The 18623-nt window shown below is 30.0% G+C and overlaps 7 protein-coding genes across 13 annotated transcripts; 3 read left to right on the forward strand and 4 right to left on the reverse strand.

Moving 5' to 3' along the window:
- Nucleotides 1–147: 147 nt before the first annotated feature.
- Nucleotides 148–7653, reverse strand: cdi (serine/threonine kinase). 7 transcript variants are annotated; one of them, XM_075733660.1, is made up of 9 exons: nt 4121–4280; nt 3851–4017; nt 1928–3281; nt 1806–1869; nt 1655–1738; nt 1117–1588; nt 877–1054; nt 555–807; nt 148–491 (listed from the first exon to the last, which is right to left on the reverse strand). In XM_075733660.1, exons 3-9 carry the CDS (start codon nt 3185–3187, stop codon nt 415–417), a joined length of 2388 nt encoding a protein of 795 aa, XP_075589775.1. In that variant the 5' UTR covers nt 3188–3281; nt 3851–4017; nt 4121–4280; the 3' UTR covers nt 148–414. The 7 variants fall into 7 exon arrangements, with proteins under 7 accessions (XP_075589775.1, XP_075589777.1, XP_075589779.1 ...); XM_075733662.1 differs by lacking the exons at nt 3851–4017; nt 4121–4280 and adding an exon at nt 7263–7653; XM_075733664.1 differs by lacking the exons at nt 3851–4017; nt 4121–4280 and adding an exon at nt 7267–7638 and having other exon boundaries at nt 1120–1588.
- Nucleotides 4437–5600, forward strand: LOC142597770 (uncharacterized). Its single transcript, XM_075733666.1, has 2 exons — nt 4437–4841; nt 4906–5600. The coding sequence occupies exons 1-2, from the start codon at nt 4470–4472 to the stop codon at nt 5551–5553; spliced, it is 1020 nt and encodes a 339-aa protein (XP_075589781.1). The 5' UTR covers nt 4437–4469; the 3' UTR covers nt 5554–5600.
- LOC124495752 (uncharacterized) lies at nt 5626–7347 on the reverse strand. Its single transcript, XM_047059182.2, has 2 exons — nt 7259–7347; nt 5626–6591 (listed from the first exon to the last, which is right to left on the reverse strand). Exon 2 carries the CDS (start codon nt 6589–6591, stop codon nt 5626–5628), a length of 966 nt encoding a protein of 321 aa, XP_046915138.2. The 5' UTR covers nt 7259–7347.
- An 808-nt stretch (nt 7654–8461) lies between the features above and the next one.
- Nucleotides 8462–10718, forward strand: LOC124495457 (solute carrier family 22 member 15-like). Its single transcript, XM_047058842.2, has 5 exons — nt 8462–8888; nt 8957–9331; nt 9411–9734; nt 9800–10436; nt 10500–10718. The coding sequence occupies exons 1-5, from the start codon at nt 8704–8706 to the stop codon at nt 10632–10634; spliced, it is 1656 nt and encodes a 551-aa protein (XP_046914798.2). The 5' UTR covers nt 8462–8703; the 3' UTR covers nt 10635–10718.
- LOC124495456 (uncharacterized) lies at nt 10683–12762 on the reverse strand. The gene is made up of 2 exons (XM_047058841.2): nt 12370–12762; nt 10683–12299 (listed from the first exon to the last, which is right to left on the reverse strand). Exons 1-2 carry the CDS (start codon nt 12631–12633, stop codon nt 10806–10808), a joined length of 1758 nt encoding a protein of 585 aa, XP_046914797.2. The 5' UTR covers nt 12634–12762; the 3' UTR covers nt 10683–10805.
- A 227-nt stretch (nt 12763–12989) lies between these two features.
- LOC124495455 (uncharacterized) lies at nt 12990–16155 on the reverse strand. Its single transcript, XM_047058840.2, has 2 exons — nt 14649–16155; nt 12990–14573 (listed from the first exon to the last, which is right to left on the reverse strand). Exons 1-2 carry the CDS (start codon nt 14931–14933, stop codon nt 12990–12992), a joined length of 1869 nt encoding a protein of 622 aa, XP_046914796.2. The 5' UTR covers nt 14934–16155.
- LOC124495421 (uncharacterized) lies at nt 16058–18542 on the forward strand. The gene is made up of 4 exons (XM_047058797.2): nt 16058–16833; nt 17059–17740; nt 17812–18096; nt 18166–18542. Exons 2-4 carry the CDS (start codon nt 17460–17462, stop codon nt 18434–18436), a joined length of 837 nt encoding a protein of 278 aa, XP_046914753.2. The 5' UTR covers nt 16058–16833; nt 17059–17459; the 3' UTR covers nt 18437–18542.
- Nucleotides 18543–18623: the final 81 nt, after the last annotated feature.

Genomic DNA, 18623 nt, shown 5'->3' on the forward strand with positions numbered 1-18623 from the left:
AGAGCGATACTATTGCCATCTCTGAAATTGGTTAGTATTTACGTCAATAGATGGCAGCACCTACTTCAAAAAAAAATCGAATTCACTTTTTCAACTTTTTTTTTGACAAATTATCATCTTATCATCAATAAATTAATAACATGATAATTCGGCACCAAAAAAAAATTTTTTTTAATGACCAAAAATCCAAATGCTTTTTTATATAGGTCAAAAAAAAAAATTTAAGTATGGCAATAGACAATTATTAGATATGAGAAACATTATTGCATAATATAATAAAAAAAACATCAACAACAAAAACAATGACAAATTAGAATGTGAACACACACAAAAAAATATATACAATCAACAAACAAACAAACAAACAAAAAAGGACTTCTATTGCCAGTATTGTATTCTGATTCTGATCATCTTTTATTGCGCTATCCACGATTGAACAGAATTATGTCGATTCAATGCTGAATGTCTTCGTCGTTGTAAATGCTGTTCGACTGAATAGAAAGAAAAATGTAAGACTTGTATAATGAATCAAATCATATTTATTTAACACTCACAAACATCAGCTTGGGATTCGCAAATTGATTCGGCACTATTTGGTCGAAATTGAATCAGGTTTGAATCTAAACTATTGAAACGTTTGAACTGAACTCGAGGCAACAATTGAAAGCCACTTTCAATCGTTTCTGGTCGTTTAGAATTCGTCATTGATTGATGTTTATGGTTAGCGGCTGATACTACCAAATCATCATCATTATGATTGAATATGAACAATAATTCTTGAAATTCAGGCCTTTTTTCCGATTCATACTAAACAGTAATGATAAACATAAAGGATACTGTCAAAAATGATCAACTATTGCTAATGATTTGCGTTACCTGACAGGCCATCATTGCTATTTTGGCTAATAATGTATTCATACGAGACGATTCCAGTTTGACAAAATCAATTGCATAATTATCGAGACGTGGAAGAAAATCCGGATCAGAAGGCGTATGCCAATTAAGCTCACAGCATATGACACCAAAGGAGAAAATATCACATTTATGATTGTACCTGTCAATGAGAGAACCATAAAATTATTCATAATTATTAATCAAACCATTTTGAAAACTGACCACTTGTTACTGAGACATTCAGGAGCAAGCCAATATGGTGAACCGACAATTGAAAGTTTTTGTTCGTTATTTGTTGGTTCACCAGTTGCAAAACCAAAATCACCAATCACAGCTTCTAAACGTTCATCATCAAATTGTGTTTTATAATTGCCAATCGAATCAGTATCGCAAATATGTTTACGAATAAAAATATTTTTCGAAGCGAGATCACGATGTAGATAACCCTGGGAATGAAGATAAGCCATACCTCGGCATACATCTTGCATTAATTTGATAAATGTTTGATCAGGATTCAATAGCCGATGAACTTTTGTTGATGTTACATTTCCTTGTAAAATGCTTGGTGACTGTTTATTATCGTTATTATTATTATTATTATCATTATTACATTGTGATGATGATGGATAATATTTTTGTATCAATTGTTCCAATGTACCACCATTTATGTATTCTAATAATGGATGTAATCCACCTATATGTTATTCAAAAAGTAAAATTTAATTTTTATTTGAAAAAGAGAAAATCAAATACACCAAACCTTCATGAACAACTGTTCCCATATAGGCCACTATATTCTGATGATTTAATTTATTCAACAATTCAATCTCTTTCAATGCATTACCTATAGGGAAGAGGAATTTAAATTTAAATTTGTAATGCAGCCATAATGAAAAATAAATCAATATTACCTCGATTACCAGGATTTTTGTTCATTTTAAGTACCATAATTTTTCCCGTTGGTAGATGAATAACCTGAATAATCGTGGAGATTATTAATAATGATGATACAAATAAATTTCCTGATTCATACCTTGAACACTTGTGAGAAAAAACCCTGTGATAATTTGACTACATTAAAATCATCCAATCGGGTTAAATGTGAAACAGCCATACGAATAGATGTTAATGTTGATGATGGAGGATACGAAGGTGATTGTCGTTGCCGTTGATGATCAGATGATGAGATCGATTCGTCACTTAATTCAGGATTATAATTTTTTTTGAATTTCGGATTTATTGATTGTATAATCGGTTTCGATGATGATGAATCTGATGAAATGATGGACGATGTTGATTGTAATGATTGATTATCGGTGCATGTCATTGATGGTGGTAATGATAATTTCATCATCATATTCTGTGATGACGGTAATGGTGATAATGAAGTTAAATTATCTTGTGATGAATTGGTTGAATATGTTGTCGCTGTATCCATACCGTCCAAATGATAATGTTGATCACAATCGGATGATTCAATTGTATCTGGTGAATGTGATGTTAAAGGCGGTGGCGACTGTTGCTGCTGTGAATATGATGATGATTGTTGTTGACAATGTTTAGTTAAAATTGCTGCTGTTTTCTTATAAACATCATGGTCATTGTTATTGATTATCAAAACGTCATCGGATTTATCACTATTAAACGGACAGAATCTGATTGAAGATTTTGTTGTCATTTCTATTGACTGTGTTTTATTTTTTGCATCCAAAGAATTAAGAATCATTCTAGAATGGCAAGACGTAGAGTCTAATTCATCATCTGAAGCACTGGTACCAACAAGTGAATCACGATCATCATCTTTTTTAATGAAATCAACATTCATCAAATAATTCGATCGATTTAGACCAGATAATTTATTCGATAAAATTGACATTTGATTTTTAAAATATGGTGGTTGATTATCATATGGTTCATCATAATCATCGTCATCATCAAGATCACCATCATCATCATAATCTCGATCAATATCTTCTTCATGTTCATTTGAAATTGATTTAACTGTTGATGATTCATTATCATCAATGCAATGTGATTGAACAATGACAAAATCATCATCATCATCATCATCATCATCAACAACATCAATATGTTCATCAGTCATAATTGTGGATGGCAGCTTATTAACAACAAATGTTGTTGACAATGATTCAAAATTGATGAATCTATCATCATCATCATCAGATGATTGAATACTATTATTGGAAAGCATTTCTTGTTTATTACATTCATTCGTCGTTGTTGTTGTTGTTGTTGTTGTTGTCGTAGTTGTTGTTGTAGCTGTGGTCATCATGACCGATGAAAATATTCTGCTCAAGAATTCTTAATTATCTTGAATCCTGTGGACATTTGTTTTGATTGTTCAACAACGAAAAAACTAGTGAATTCTAGAAAAAATAAAATAAAAAAAAACCATAAGTTAGAACAAAGAAAATTACAAACTTTTTTTTCAAGTGAAAAAAAAACCCGATTGTGGTACTATACATTTTCAACAGACAAAAAAAAATCATTGATAACGATGATGATGACTGATATGAAACAAAAAATGGTCCATCACATAAACAAGTGATGCACTCACATCCATACATACATACAAGTACGCAAAAATACAATCTGTGTGTGTGTGTGTAAAAAAAAAATTAGAACAAAAAAAAATATGGTGTTTTGATAATGAAATAATTAACAGCTTAAATAACTTATTAATTTAGGAGGCTAATAATAATAAAAAAAAGAGAACATAAAAAAACAATCAATGGTAATCAAATATCATGTGGAATGTGGAAAAAAAATGTCTTTATCGTCCAATACATGATGATGATGATGATAATCAGTAACCAAGACGAACGTATCAAAATAATAGAATCGATGCGTAAATATGAATCCGATATAAATGCATTTCGTTGGCATATGTTTTGTGATAATTATCATTATAATGAATGGCAAACAAATACTATACCGGAAATTCTTGGTCGTTATGGTATAGCTATAGCTATGATGGCTAATGATGGTGATCCAAAACAAAATATAAATCAACAACTTAATAATAAACAGCAACAATTGAAACAACGATTCGATCAACATCGATCACAATTTGAACAATTACGACATCCAAGATTAAGGATTCTATTTCAATTGATTAATAATCGTAAATAAGATAGAGAGAGAGAGAGAGAGAGCATAATGTTTAAAAAATAAAAATCATATGATATATTTGTTTTCGAATTACATTTTTGTCATATCCATTGATATCATGATCATGATGATGAATTACAAAAATTCGGGTCGTCGAATGACACAGATAAACAAAAAAAAAAAAAAAAAAATAAAAAACAAATGATATTGCATTTGAATCGAAAAAAAGGATCGAATTTTTTTTTCTTTTGGTTTCACAATTCAATTATTTTATATAATTTTTTGGTTTTGTTTTTTTTTGAATTCGATTCGACAATTTTTATAAATAAAATCGAATTCACATATTTGATTTTTATTCATAAAATGCTAATTTAAAGTTTTTTTTGGCTATTTTGACTATATGTTTTCACCACTCTTTTGTTGTGTCTATCATCACACTGAAAATGGCATCGAAACATAATCAACATAATAATCAACATAGAACAACAATATCATCATCATCATCATCATCATTAAATTCAAGACGTAACATTACTACAACTGCTACGACAACTCCTGGTCAATCATCATATCATCATTATCATCATACATATTCATCACGTAAACGACAAGATGAATCAATTATAGCTTATAATCGTTGTTTACGATTTTTTCGTTTGCCATTTGTTTTTTGTTCATTGGCCATTATTATTATGACAATTGTATTCAATACAAGAATCGTTATGATTGCATTGGATCGTTGGAGATATCAACAACAACAACAACAACAACAACATTTTACCAGTGATACAATTCTTATACAAAATGTTCAGATTGTAAGTTGTTGTAAAAATTTTTATCGAATCATATTTTATATATGAAAATTTTTTTTCGAAACAGAAAATGACAATGGCATTAATAATGGGATACAGTACAATTTCCATAATAATCTATCTAATTGGTATTGTAAGCATTGTACGTGAAAGACTTGATTGGTTATTATTATTTCTTTTATTCATTATTGTACATTCATTTGCAATCTATTTAATATCGAATCAATATTGGCAATTTTTATTGGCCATCGATAGTTTTATTGTTCTATTAACATCATCATTTATGTTGATTTTAGTGAAAAAAGTATTACTAAAACAAAAACAAACATCATTTTCATCATCTAAATCATCATTATCAAATATTAAATGTATGAGCACTACGACAACAATATTATCATCACGTGGTTCATTATCATCATCAGAAACATCGGATAGTTTAATGACAAATTCTACATCAACATCAACATCATCATCATCACATAATCACAATCGTAAACGGCGAAAAAAACAAAAACTAATACAAAATAAACAACCCGCATCATCATCATCATCATCGTCATCGAAATCAAAATCAATATCTAGAGATCGAAACATAAATGATTCATCATCATCATCATCATCGAATAATAATAATAATAATGGTCAACCACCAATATTCATTCGTGGTTATACACCAAGACGATTAGAATCTAAAAGTATTCGCATTAATATTTAAAGAATAAATAAATAAATTCAATAATTTTCAAAAAGATCTAAAAAAAATGATTTATTTTTTTTAAACTATTAATTAAACTGATGAAGGATTCGAATTAAAACTTTGTTCATTACTATCAATACTATCTAATGAAATTGTTTCAAACAATCTATGACGATGATGATGATTAGGATTCTTTTTTTTTGATTTTTTCTTTCCTTTTATTGATGATAGCAATGATCGTTGTAATTGTTTTCGTAATGGGAATGGTCGTCGTCGCCGTGTATCCATTGATGATGATGATGATGATGACGTCATATCTAAATCGGGTAATCGTCCTAATTTATAGCTAATAGCAACATGTGTAGATGATAAACAAATCAATGTAAATGAAATAAATGATACTGGCCAAAAATGCCAACGATGATCAATACCATCACCTTGTATGAAACCGGCAGCTAAACAACCACTACAATTTGCTATCATTAAACAAAGAAATATTGTCATTATATGACGATGATCATCAACAATAACAGCAATGATACCGATCAAGAATACAATAATGAATATGATCATTGCAATAATAATTATCATTAAAACTAATGTACGATTTGTTGGTTCAAAATGTTTTTTAACAGTACTTGTCATTATAATTTTGCTGCTACTGATGATTTTACTGGTTGTTGTGGTCGTAATGTTGTTGTTGTTGTTGTTGTCATTAAAATCATTATCATCAACATTATCTTGATGTTGGCCATTTCTGTTGTTGTTGCTGCTGCTGCTACTACTACTACTGCTTCTTATCGTATGAAATAGATCCAATCCATAGGTAACAACAATTAAAACGATAGCCATTGTACATAGATTAAGTATAAGATATTGTAATACTAATTTACATTGTTGTAGCCATCTATATTTTTCAATAATTTCCACACTAAAATTATCGTTATCGTTATTGTTATTATCAGCATTATTATAAGTATTATTATTATTAATATTATCGGTGTTTTTATTCGTTGCTGCTTCTGATGATGATGATGATGATGATGATGATGACATCTAATAATAATAATTAATAATGCATAAAATGGTCTTGAAAATTCTTTTTTCGATAAAGAAAACGTATTATTTTTTTTTTTTTAGTTTTAATAATAATCCGAAAATTGAAACAAAATTATTCAATTTTTAAATTGAAAATAAATAATTATTCGAAAATCAAATCAAATCAATGAATTCGATAATAATCGACTATTTTGATTCAATTCAATTCTATAGAATGAGAATGGACTAGTGGTAATAGTGGCAGTTCTATATAGTCAATTTGAACTAGATTTCTGGTTTTCCAAAAAAAAAAAAAAAACAGAATGAGGAAAAGAATATTTTTTTTTGGATGAATGATGAATGCCAAAAGAATATTCCGATTCTCGAAGCAGAGAAGGGTTTAGATGGTTTTTTTTACCATTTGGATATTTTCATTCACACACACACACGAATAAATCATTTCACATTTCATGCTTCATTCATATGATGACTATGCATGTTTTTGTTTCTTTGATTTGTTTTATGCATGTGGTGGTTATATTTTAAAAACTTTTATTTTGATAAAAATTTGGCATTCAAAAATGAAAAAAAATCAACGCCGATTCTCTTCGATGATTGTTGTTGCTGTTGTTGTTTTGGCAATCACTGAATCAAACATAATGGACATTGAGTACAAAATACACACCTACCTACCTTGTGATTAATCGATAATCCATCTAAAAGTTGATTGATGCTTAATTGATGACATAGAATCCGGTACAAATCGATTGAATTTGATCATCATCATTATTACTGTAGTTTGGCCAAGACACATTGAAAATTGAATCAAGAATTTAGAAGAAATTGAAACGAAACATACACACACACACACGGAAACACAAACACAAATTGAATATCAAAAAAAAACTGCTGATCAAAAAATGAAAAGAATCGATTTTTGTGTTTGATGATCATCAAAATCTTTTAATGGATAATAATAATATACTTCTTCTGTATGTATGTATGTTTTTTCGGTGGATTCATTCAATCAATTGTGGATACACACACACACAAATACTAGCATCATGTAGTTGGCTCACAAACTTGCTTGTTTTGTTTTGATTGTCCGCGCGTATATATTGAGAAAAACAGTACAGATACAGATGATGATTTTCAAGACAATCATTAACCACTACCGTGTGTGTATTTTTTTTTGTTGTTGCCGATAGCTTTTTTGGATACTATAGTCGCCGGCGTCATTTGTATGACAAGGCGTCCGGGTATTAAAAAAAAAAATTATAACGGCAAAGAGATTAGAAACGTATATAAATATTATATACACGGATATACATGATACAATGAACGGAAATATTTGACCGCGTTTTTTTTTTGAATGAATTTAAATGTATGTTATGATCTGTATTATATGATGAATGCAGAATCCGATGTATTTATACAGACTGAGAATTACAGAATCAGAAATCAGGAATCAGTATTGACAATCGGTAATGGCAACATTTTGATGGATTTGTAATTATTTATTCATCGTGGTCTAATTTTTTTTTTTTTTTTTTTTTTTGATTCAATTTGCTTGCCAATTTAAATCAATCGTTATTTGTCATCATCAATTCGTTTTTTTTTTTGATAATTATTATTGATTACGACATTAAATTTTCTTTATTTACTTGAGTACATTAATTTTAATCACGTGTTTTTCATGTTTTCGAATGATTTTCATTCATTATCATCATTATAATGATGATTAATAACATGATGATGATGATAATATAGTTTTTGAAAAATTTAATATCAGATTTCTTCTTCTTCTTATTAATAGGATGCCGACGAACTTTTTGACGACATAGATATCACCATTTTTATACAATATTATAATCAGTATATACACATAAATCGGCATTGCATATTCGATGAAAGTAAGAACAGGAAAAAAAAACATCATCATCAAGAATTATTAAATTGTTACTGTATAGCTGTGTATAAAACATTCATTCATACTGTGTAAATGTGGTAGAAAAAACAGTATATGGCCATTGAAATCTAGGTCAAAATATAAAAATACATCAAAAGCATCAGAATTGATCATCAATTATCAATTAGAATAAAAGATACATTACGCCGTTAATAATAATAATGATCCAACCACAACAACAGCAACGACCAGAATCGGTTACCACCATTGATGATATTTTGGTTAAATATTTAGGCCACATTGGTACATATCAATGGCAGGTATATATACTGGCATCATTACCAATGTTTATTGCCGGTATTTTATGTCCAGCAATGGTATTCACAACAAGCATCCCACAACATCGGTAAGTGTTTTTTTTCAGGCTTTGATCGATTCGATTCCTTATTCGCTTCATTCGCTTATAATCAATAGATGTATGATTCCAAATTGCGATTCCTCAAATACGTTGATTACAAATGAAAAATCTGAATCATTCAATCAATCTTTTTTAAAATTTACAATACCTTTAATTATGGATGAAGTATCAGCAGATAATCGTTATGATAACTGCCATCAATATGGCCAAAAATTCAAATCATCAAACGAATCATGTAGCCAATTTTTATTCGACAATGAAACGATAGAAATCTGCTCCAGTTTTGTATTTGATCAACAATATTTTGAATCAACAATTGTTACGGATTTTCAACTTTATTGTCATCGTGAATGGATTGTACAATTATTACAGGTTTTATATTTTTTCGGAAATTTAATCGGTGCTGTTTTCAATGGAATTCTTGCCGATAAGTATGTATTGATAGTATCGATTGTTTCGTTTCATACCATTATATGTGATTGATGATTTAAAAAATCAAAATTATATTAGATATGGTAGACGATTCATATTCAAGATTTATAGCCCACTTTTGGTCATCTGTATACTGATGAGTTCTTGGACACCCAATGTTTGGCTTTATGGTTTTGGATTGTTCATAAAAGGAACATGTGTTGCTGGCATTTTTCAATCAGCATTTGCCATCGCAATGGAATGTTTGGGTGGTAATTGGAGATTTTGGCTTGGTAATTTGTCTAGTTTATCATTCGCATTGGGTGCTATTTATGCTTGCATTTGTTCTTGGTGGTTTCGTAATTGGCGTATGATTGAATATTCCAATCTATTACCCGCTCTAATCATGTTACCATATCCATTGTGAGTGAATTTATTTATCATTTTTTTAAATTCAATCAATTTTTTTTTCTTTTGTTAATCAAAAGTATAATGCCCGAATCGATACGATGGCAATATTCATCGGGACAGCATACAAAAGCTATGGATCGTATAATGGCTGCAGCGAAAAAGAATCAAAGTAAAATGCTATCATCATCGGGTGATAATAAGATGATTGATGTTTTTATGGCTCAACAAAACAGTAATGCAAGCGGCGAAGAAAAATGTTCAATCATAGATCTATTTAAACATCGTCTGATTCGATTATGGACAATAGCATTTCTATTCATTTGGTTCACCAATGCATTGGTTTATTTTGGTCTTTCATTTCTTGCTCATGATATTCATTCAAATATTTATCTATCGATGATATTGTTAATGATAATTGAATTTCCGGGCATCATAATTGGTATATATGTTGGCAATATTACCAGAAAATATTATCTTATTGGTATATTAATATTTGGTGGTATGTGCTGTATGATTGCTTCATATGCTGAAACAGGTGGATGGATAAAAATGACTATGGCAATTATGGGCAAAATGAGCATTTCCGGATCATTTGCATTGATTTTTGTTTATACGGCCGAAATATTTCCAACACCATCACGTACAACTGGTATAGGTATTTGTTCATTTGCTGCACGATTGGCCGCAATGATAGCACCATATCTTTTACGTTTGGTATGTGTGAATAATAAACAGAAGAAAAAAAACTGATAATTATTTAATCACATTCCATTGTAGAATAAGTATGGTGAATCGATTCCATTTTTGGTTATTGGTTTACTCACAATGACATCCGGTTTGGTCACCATAGTATTGCCTGAAACGAAAGGTAAAAAATTACCAGATTCAATGGCTGATGTGGAATGTTTTTAATGTATTGATTAGTGATTGATTGAAAATTTTATTTGTTTTTTTTTTGAATAATTGATTGAAATAAAAAAAAATTATAAACATTGATATTAAGGCTTGTTAAATTAACTAGAAAGTTTATCAACATCATTATGGCCCAGGTGTTAATTTCGGAAACCCATATAGTCCATTTTTTTAATAATAAAAATGATAGTCGTCCATTAGCATTAGTTCAAAATCAGACATTTGTTTCGTTGTTATCTTTATATGTTTATCAATGTTCGTTGTTTCTTCTCCTAATTTTAATGGATCGATGATATTTTCCATAATGTTTGATTCATTCATTTGTTGATCATTCTTTGGGCGATTAGTGGTAGTCATATGATTGAAGATCGATTTAAAACCAGATCGTAACTTATGGGCCGCTCCTTGTATCCATGATGTTGCATTTGTAGCAGCGGAAGCAGCTGTAGAAGCAATTGGTGATGTTTTTTCTATAGCGTTTCGGGCTGCCGATAAAGTTGTTTCTCCAGCATAAGCCAAAGTTTTTGTAATACTTCCAACTACTTCCGATGTATCTGGCAAGTTTTCCCTCAAACCAGCGAATGACGATTTTATTGTATCAGTTACTCCTTGACTTGCTTCGTCTCTTATTGTTTCTGACAACATATCCGATTTTAAAGGCGGTTGTGCAACACTAGAAGAATCTATTTTTTCCGGATGAATTTGCGACGAGGCAACATTTGATAAATCAGCTATTGATGAATCAGTTTGCGATGAGACAGCTTTTGATGGATCAATTTGCGATGAGACAGCTTTTGATGGATCAATTTGCGACGAGGCAACATTTGATAAATCAGCTATTGATGGATCAAGTTGCGACGAAACAGCTTTTGATGGATCAAGTTGCGATGAAACAACTTTTATCTGATCAAGTTGCGATGAAACAGCGTTTGATGGATCAATTTTCGATGAAACAACTTTTATCTGATCAAGTTGCGATGAGACAGCTTTTGATGGATCAATTTGCGATGAGACAGCTTTTGGTGTACTCAATATCGTTGCTTTATCTACTATATCAGATTTTAAACCCACTTGTGATAAATCATTGATTTGAATGTCGCTAGTTTTGGCAGCATCAAACAATGATTGCGAAAACATTTCTAAATCCTTATAAACATTTGTTTTCGCTTGTTTTTTTAATTTCGTATTTCGAAAGAATTTTCCGACGCCTAATTTATCCAAATTTTCAATAAATTGCCATTTACCACCATCATCAAGACGAGCAACATTTTCTCGTGCATCAGCCTCTGTTACAAGTTTCGAATATTCCGTTTCAACTTGTTCATTTAAAAATGATTTCATTAGTTTCAGTTTAGCCAAAGCTTCTTTATCCATATTTCGATATTTACGCCAACTTTTGAACCTTTTAATACCATAAGTTGCAGTACCGAGTAAACCTAAACCCATTACAACTATGCCACCAATTGTTAAAATTAATGTCCAATCAGTACCAGATTTTGTTTCAACAACACAGGTAGTAGTATATTGATCACAAGATTTTTGAAATAAACGTTTTGTTTCTTCATCATTCAATCGTGAATAAGTTCTATTACATACGGCTAATAATGGCTGTTCACATGATAATACTGTCCATATAAAACAACAGAATTGTTCGCTTTCAGTGTACTGTTAAAATCAAAACGAATGAAAAAAAAATTTGTAAAAACATGAAAAAATTAACAACTGAATAACTTACATAATGATCAGCAGTTATTCGCCATCGTTCAATATGATTAGATTGACATTTATAATATTCTTCACTTAAAGTTTCTTTTGAAATTTCAACATTCGATGATTTTAGATCAGGACATTGATCTGGAAATCTATAATACGGTTTATATGGTGGTGGATTTGTCAATAGTATCGGTTGTTGGTTCGATTTAGTCAAACAAACAAAACATGGTACAAACATTTGGATCACAATTATAACGTATAATAGAATACCAAAATTGATTGGCATTTTATTATTGTTGTTATGTTATTGTGATCACACTTCGACCATTGGGAATTCATTCGTAAATGTATTTTATATAATAATTTTTGACCATGGTTTTAGAATTTTTTTTTCACAAGAATGTGTTGTATACGATAAAAAATGAAAAATCATATCAAATCAAAACAAATCAAAACATGATTTAATTTTTTTCCATTTCTAATTCTAAAAAAAATAATAATATTCAAAAAGTGTCGCCATCTATGTAAATAATTATTAAATTAATGTGGAGAATATTTTTTTTTTCAATTCATTCATTTATTTGTTTTTTTTATGATTTTTTTTTTTAATTATTAAGCGGCATATATACTTCTTCATCTTTATTATTTAAATAAATCATCAATATCAGGAAGATCAGGACGAGGTAGTATTCTAACAATTTCTCTATGTTGTTGATTAATACTTGGTCTAATACCACCACCACCACCACCATGAGGAAGATATCGTAATGTTCGATTAGGATCACTACCACCACCAGGAACAGGAACAGGAACAATTTGTCGAATTTCATTACTTCTTTGTGGAGATGGTGCTGGTGGTGGTGGTGGTGCACGAGATGGATAATTAAAATTGCTTGGTAAATTTGGTCGGTTATTATTATTATTGGCATTAATAACATTATTATTAACACCACCACCATTATTAACACTACCATTACTAGTCATATGTTGATATGCACTTTTTGCACCAATGGCAACACCTTTTGAAAGCCCGTATATAACAGATTTACCAGCTTCATAGCTACCTTTGCCCAACAATCTTGCCACCCACCATGTTGATTTTGCCGCACCAGAAACGGCTGATCCGGCTAGAGTAGCCACAAGCGGTGTTGTTTTCTTGATACCTTCTAACGTACCTTCAGCAGCTATGTTTGCTGCTTCACCAATTTGCGGTGCAACTGCATCGAGAGCTTGTACTGTATCCGAAAGGACATCAGTAGCGACCTCAGAAAGTGGTGATACTACAGCTCTAGTAACATTCAATCCAAGTTTACCAGTTTCAAATCCAACTTTAGCCAAAAATTTTGTCATCCACCATGTTGTTTGTGCCGTAGCTTTTGTGCCCTCAGTAAGAACTGGTAATGCGATATCGGCAGCACTTTTCAAACCATCAGCAGTTGTTTCTGCTAAGTTTTCCAAAGTTTCATTCAGACCTTGTCCCGTTTCACTCGCCACATCCTTTAATCCGGTTAAATCTGGTGTCTTTTTCCAAAAATTGAAGGATTGAAAAAATTTACTCAATCGTCCTGGTTCGGCTTCGACGCCGCTATCAGACAATTGTCCTGTTGACAATTGTGATTTTCTATCATCTTCGATTGGAATTTCGTTAATGTTATTAGCATCAAAAAATGATTGCCAAAATTCTTTTGGTCGTTCATCTAAATCCTTATAAACATTTGTTCTAGCTTGTTTTTTCAACTTCATATTCCGAAAGAATTTTCCGACACCTAATTTATCCAAATTTTTAATGAATTGCCATCTACCACCACCACTACCATCCAGATTAGCAACACTTTCTCGTGCATCAGCCTCTGTTGTAAGTTTCGAATATTCTGTTTCGATTCGTTCATTTAAAAATGAATTGACATTTTTTAATTTATCCAAAGCCTCTTTATCCATATTTCGATATTTACGCCAACTTCTGAATCTTTTAATAGCATAAGTTGCAGTGCCAAGTAAACTTAAACCCGTTACAACTATGCCACCAATTGTTAAAATTAATGTCCAATCAGTACCGGATTTATTTCCATCATCACAGGTAGTATATTGATCACAAGATTTTCGAAATAAACGTTTCGTTTCTTCATCATTCAATTGTGAATAAGTTCTATTACATACGGCTAATAATGGCTGTTCACATGATAATACTGTCCATATAAAACAACAGAATTGTTCGCTTTCCGTGTACTGTGTTAAAATCAAAACGAATGAATGAAAAAAAATTTGTAAAAACATGAAAAAATTAACAACTGAATAACTTACATAATGATCAGCAGTTATTCGCCATCGTTCAATATGATTAGATTGACATTTATAATATTCTTCACTTAAAGTTTCTTTTGTAATTTCAATTTCTGTTTTTTTCAAATCAGGACATTGATCTGGAAATCTATAATACGGTTTATATGGCGGTGGATTTGTCAATAATAATGCCGATTTATCATCATTCAAACAATAATAATATGGCGACAATGGCAATATTATTAACACCATTATAATCAATCGGATCAATACAATAAAGTTGACAAAATTATTCAACGGCTTCATATTGATCGTCGAACATTGTAAATTAATTCAAAATGGATATTTATATAAAATTTTAGCAACAATTGTCATTGTTGTTCTTGCTGTTGGTGGTGGTGTTGGTGGTGGAATTAGAATTTTTTCTTTTGTGTTTCATATATCCATAAATATAACAGGACCGAAAAACAATTTGAGCATAATTTAATTTTTCTGTTTTTGGTCATTTTGGATTCAATCATTAATGGACCATAAATCTTTGAATATTGAATCAAATATTTCTTCATCATCATCATCATCATCATCCAATGATGATCATTATCATAGTGAAATAAAATCATCAGAATTGACCACAGTTAAAACGGAACGTTGGGAATTTCCACCATCGAATGTTTATAAAAGTGATGAATCATCAACAGGAAAACGAAAATGTTCTTGTATATCATTGTGTCAATGTTTGTTGGAAAAATCACAATTGCCATCACCACCACCATCATCATCATCATCTTCACCATCATCATCAACTTTGTCGTCATCGACGAAAAAGAATGAAACATCACCATCATCATTGCAAAAGAAACCAGGATGGCGAAAATTTTTATCACGTAATAATAATAATAATAATAAACCAGTGGATAATTTTCTCAATACGGTAACAAAAAATAATGGACAAGAATCATCGAATGTTTCCAATTGTTTGGATCTAAAATTTCCATCCGATATATCGATATCATATTCAGATACCCAATTGAAACCATATATTATGTCAAGAGCAAAATCATTGCCAAAACATCATACAACAATGTCCGTACAAATTGATCCAAAAGTAATTAGTCAAGCTGAACAAATTGATGAATTTATGCATGAAATGAGTATAAAAGAACCATCATTATCGTATTCAAAATCTTCATCGCGTACAATGACAACAAATCGTAAAGATCGTTCTTCATCATCTTCGTTTAATAAAACAACACAGCAATCAATGGTAAATTGTCCATTTGATCCATTAACTGGTACAATGAAAAATAATGATACATTGACATTGAAACATGTAAAAATATGGCCACGAAATAAAAGTGTTTCATATTCATCATCATCATCTTGGTCATTGTCGTCGTCATCAATGAAAACAACGGCCATAAAACGACGATCAAAAAACCAAGAGAAAAAATAAACGTACGCATATAGAAAAAAAAATGATTGAATTTAACTAAAAAATACGAAAATAAATGATTTGCAAAATAAATGTAAAAAAATCGAATCGATCCATCATCTCTCTTGTGTGTAAATAGTCATTTTATTCATTCGATTTGATAAGATACCTGGATATCGAAAAAAAACCATCCCTACTCCAATAAATATACAATGATTGATCGTGTAATGATTCGTGTTTTTTTTGTTGTTGTTGTTGTTGTTAATCTAATAGCAAAAAAAGGCCATTGATCGATCGATCAATCAGATTTTGTGTGTATGTGTAATTTGATAGAGACAAATTATAAAATTCATATCGGTCACTACTTGAATTCCACAACAACAATAACAACAACAACAACAAGCTCTTGTGCTGCATATTGAAAAATTTGAATAAATTAATCATTGATATGACCGTCATCATCAATAAGAATGAATAAAAAAAAGAAAGGATTAAAAAGCAACAAAAAAAAAAATTCATGAATTTTCTAAAATGGGACAAACTTTGCCTTTTTTCATCACCATCATCGTGGATTTTTTTTATGATAGAATCAACATCACATCCAAAATGCGTATTCGAATTCAGAATGTATATGAAGCGATCCATCGATGAAGAGAAAAAAATGAATATAAATTCAACAAAAAGAAAAAAAAATCATTGATCTGATTACGGAAAGGAGAATCGAATCAATCAATTTATTCATTTTGTTATTTTGCCGATGGCCAATAATGAATGGTAAGTTTATAGTATATTCGTATATTATCAAAATTATCAATTTAATAAATCAAATTCAATAAAATGGTTAATAATAGTTGAAGGTTATGCATTTTTTTTTTGTTGCTGATGATGGACATTGATAATTGCTTTTCATCACTGTTTGTTTATTTTATTTTTTTTTTTTTTTTGCTTTATTGGAATTCAATTTGCTAACAAGTTTTTTTTTTACTTTTTCGCATATAGATTTTTTGTCACATGTTTATGACATACATCCTTTTTTTTCCATATATACAAATGATGCATATGTATGACAATTTTTTTATTATTATTATTATTGATGGTCATATCCCGCCAAGAGAAAAATAAACGTCTCTCCATCATCCACGTTAATACACAATTTAATAAGAACCGATATCATAAGAGAGGAGATTCGTCGTTTTTTTTTTACTTCGTAATCGCCAGATTCAATTATTATATCGAATTATTTGTGTCAATGATATGAAGAAAGAGATAGAAGAAAAAAAAACAGATTTACATCGTTCATTCATTTATGAAATTCATTGTGTACTGTGTGGTGGTGATGGTGTTGTTGGTGGATGAAAAGAATTTAATTTTTTCTTTTTTTTTTGAATTTTTTATACAATATGAAATCATCGGCTATTATTAGTATATTGATTCTGTTGATAATCAATAAAACAATTGAATCTGCTAGTGTACATCGACGAAATGGTGGTGGTGGTGGTGGTGGTGGTGGTATAAAAAACAATTCGACAATGAAACCATTTCGTTGGATATTGGATAAACCACAATGTTTAGAACGACAACGTATGGCACAAGTAGATCTTTATATTGAACGTATGATTGGTTTTGGTAGAAGAGGACGACCATTTCCGGAAAATGGAGCACAATTAAAACCTTATTGCAAGTAAGTAATAATCAAAACAATATAATATCAACAATTTGATACAAATGATTCGAATTTTTTTTTTACATTAGTGAAACACGTGTTATGGTTAAATATATTGATGAATATCTTCATGAATGTTATGAACGTGATATACAAAAATTGGCCAATATTGTTCTGTATACATTGAAACGTAACATTCGATATTTTTGTAATAAAAAACCAACGAATAAAAAATTAAAAAATCTATTGAAATTAGCTGGATGTCTGAATACAAGAATTAAAGATGATGATTGTATAGTGGGCATGATGAACAGTACATCGGCATTGATACCATCGGGTATAAGTAGTAAAGAAAAAATTAAATATGTCTGTTGGTAAGTTTTTTTTTGAAATGAAAAATGAAATTTTTTTTCTAAATTTACATTCATTTTTTTCATATTTAGCTACTATGCTGAATTAGTACGTTGTGGTGATGAATGGATGGATACAATACCATGTATACATAATGATAAAGAAATTGCATTAGATTTTTTACGTGGACTTTCTAGTGATATCATATCAGTGGCTTGCAGTGATTATAATGAATTTACAAATCGTTGTGATCATCTGAAACCATTGGAACTTAAACAACATCAACTAGCTAAACGTAAAAAATATGGTTCAATATTGAATATTATGATTGATACAATTGAATCGATGGATGGTTTTCTTTAATTTTAATTACAATAATAATAATAATTAAATTAAAACAAAAACAAAAAAAAATTAAAAAAAATGTAAATAGAATTTTTTCCGAAAAATAAAAATTTCATATATTCAAGTTTAAGAATTTTCAACACTAGATGGCGTATGTCAATGTAAATTCAAATTCGAATTCGAATGTTATTTTTTTTAGTGTGTG

This window comes from Dermatophagoides farinae, chromosome 8 (genome assembly GCF_024713945.1).
Source record: "Dermatophagoides farinae isolate YC_2012a chromosome 8, ASM2471394v1, whole genome shotgun sequence".
Taxonomy (NCBI): Eukaryota; Metazoa; Arthropoda; class Arachnida; order Sarcoptiformes; family Pyroglyphidae; genus Dermatophagoides; species Dermatophagoides farinae.

Coding starts and splice junctions, on each gene's coding strand:
- cdi (XM_075733662.1), bottom strand. CDS start 3,187: ATGATGACCACAGCTACAACAACAACTACGACAACAACAACAACAACA. Junction 1,589..1,654: donor GGGAACAGTTGTTCATGAAG/GTTTGGTGTATT, acceptor AATAACATATAG/GTGGATTACATCCATTATTA. Junction 1,055..1,116: donor GAATGTCTCAGTAACAAGTG/GTCAGTTTTCAA, acceptor TCTCATTGACAG/GTACAATCATAAATGTGATA.
- LOC142597770 (XM_075733666.1), top strand. CDS start 4,470: ATGGCATCGAAACATAATCAACATAATAATCAACATAGAACAACAATA. Junction 4,842..4,905: donor TTATACAAAATGTTCAGATT/GTAAGTTGTTGT, acceptor TTTTCGAAACAG/AAAATGACAATGGCATTAAT.
- LOC124495752 (XM_047059182.2), bottom strand. CDS start 6,591: ATGTCATCATCATCATCATCATCATCATCATCAGAAGCAGCAACGAAT.
- LOC124495457 (XM_047058842.2), top strand. CDS start 8,704: ATGATCCAACCACAACAACAGCAACGACCAGAATCGGTTACCACCATT. Junction 8,889..8,956: donor ACAAGCATCCCACAACATCG/GTAAGTGTTTTT, acceptor TATAATCAATAG/ATGTATGATTCCAAATTGCG. Junction 9,735..9,799: donor ATCATGTTACCATATCCATT/GTGAGTGAATTT, acceptor GTTAATCAAAAG/TATAATGCCCGAATCGATAC.
- LOC124495456 (XM_047058841.2), bottom strand. CDS start 12,633: ATGCCAATCAATTTTGGTATTCTATTATACGTTATAATTGTGATCCAA. Junction 12,300..12,369: donor GAATAACTGCTGATCATTAT/GTAAGTTATTCA, acceptor TGATTTTAACAG/TACACTGAAAGCGAACAATT.
- LOC124495455 (XM_047058840.2), bottom strand. CDS start 14,933: ATGAAGCCGTTGAATAATTTTGTCAACTTTATTGTATTGATCCGATTG. Junction 14,574..14,648: donor GAATAACTGCTGATCATTAT/GTAAGTTATTCA, acceptor ATTTTAACACAG/TACACGGAAAGCGAACAATT.
- LOC124495421 (XM_047058797.2), top strand. CDS start 17,460: ATGAAATCATCGGCTATTATTAGTATATTGATTCTGTTGATAATCAAT. Junction 17,741..17,811: donor CAATTAAAACCTTATTGCAA/GTAAGTAATAAT, acceptor TTTTTACATTAG/TGAAACACGTGTTATGGTTA. Junction 18,097..18,165: donor AAAATTAAATATGTCTGTTG/GTAAGTTTTTTT, acceptor TTTCATATTTAG/CTACTATGCTGAATTAGTAC.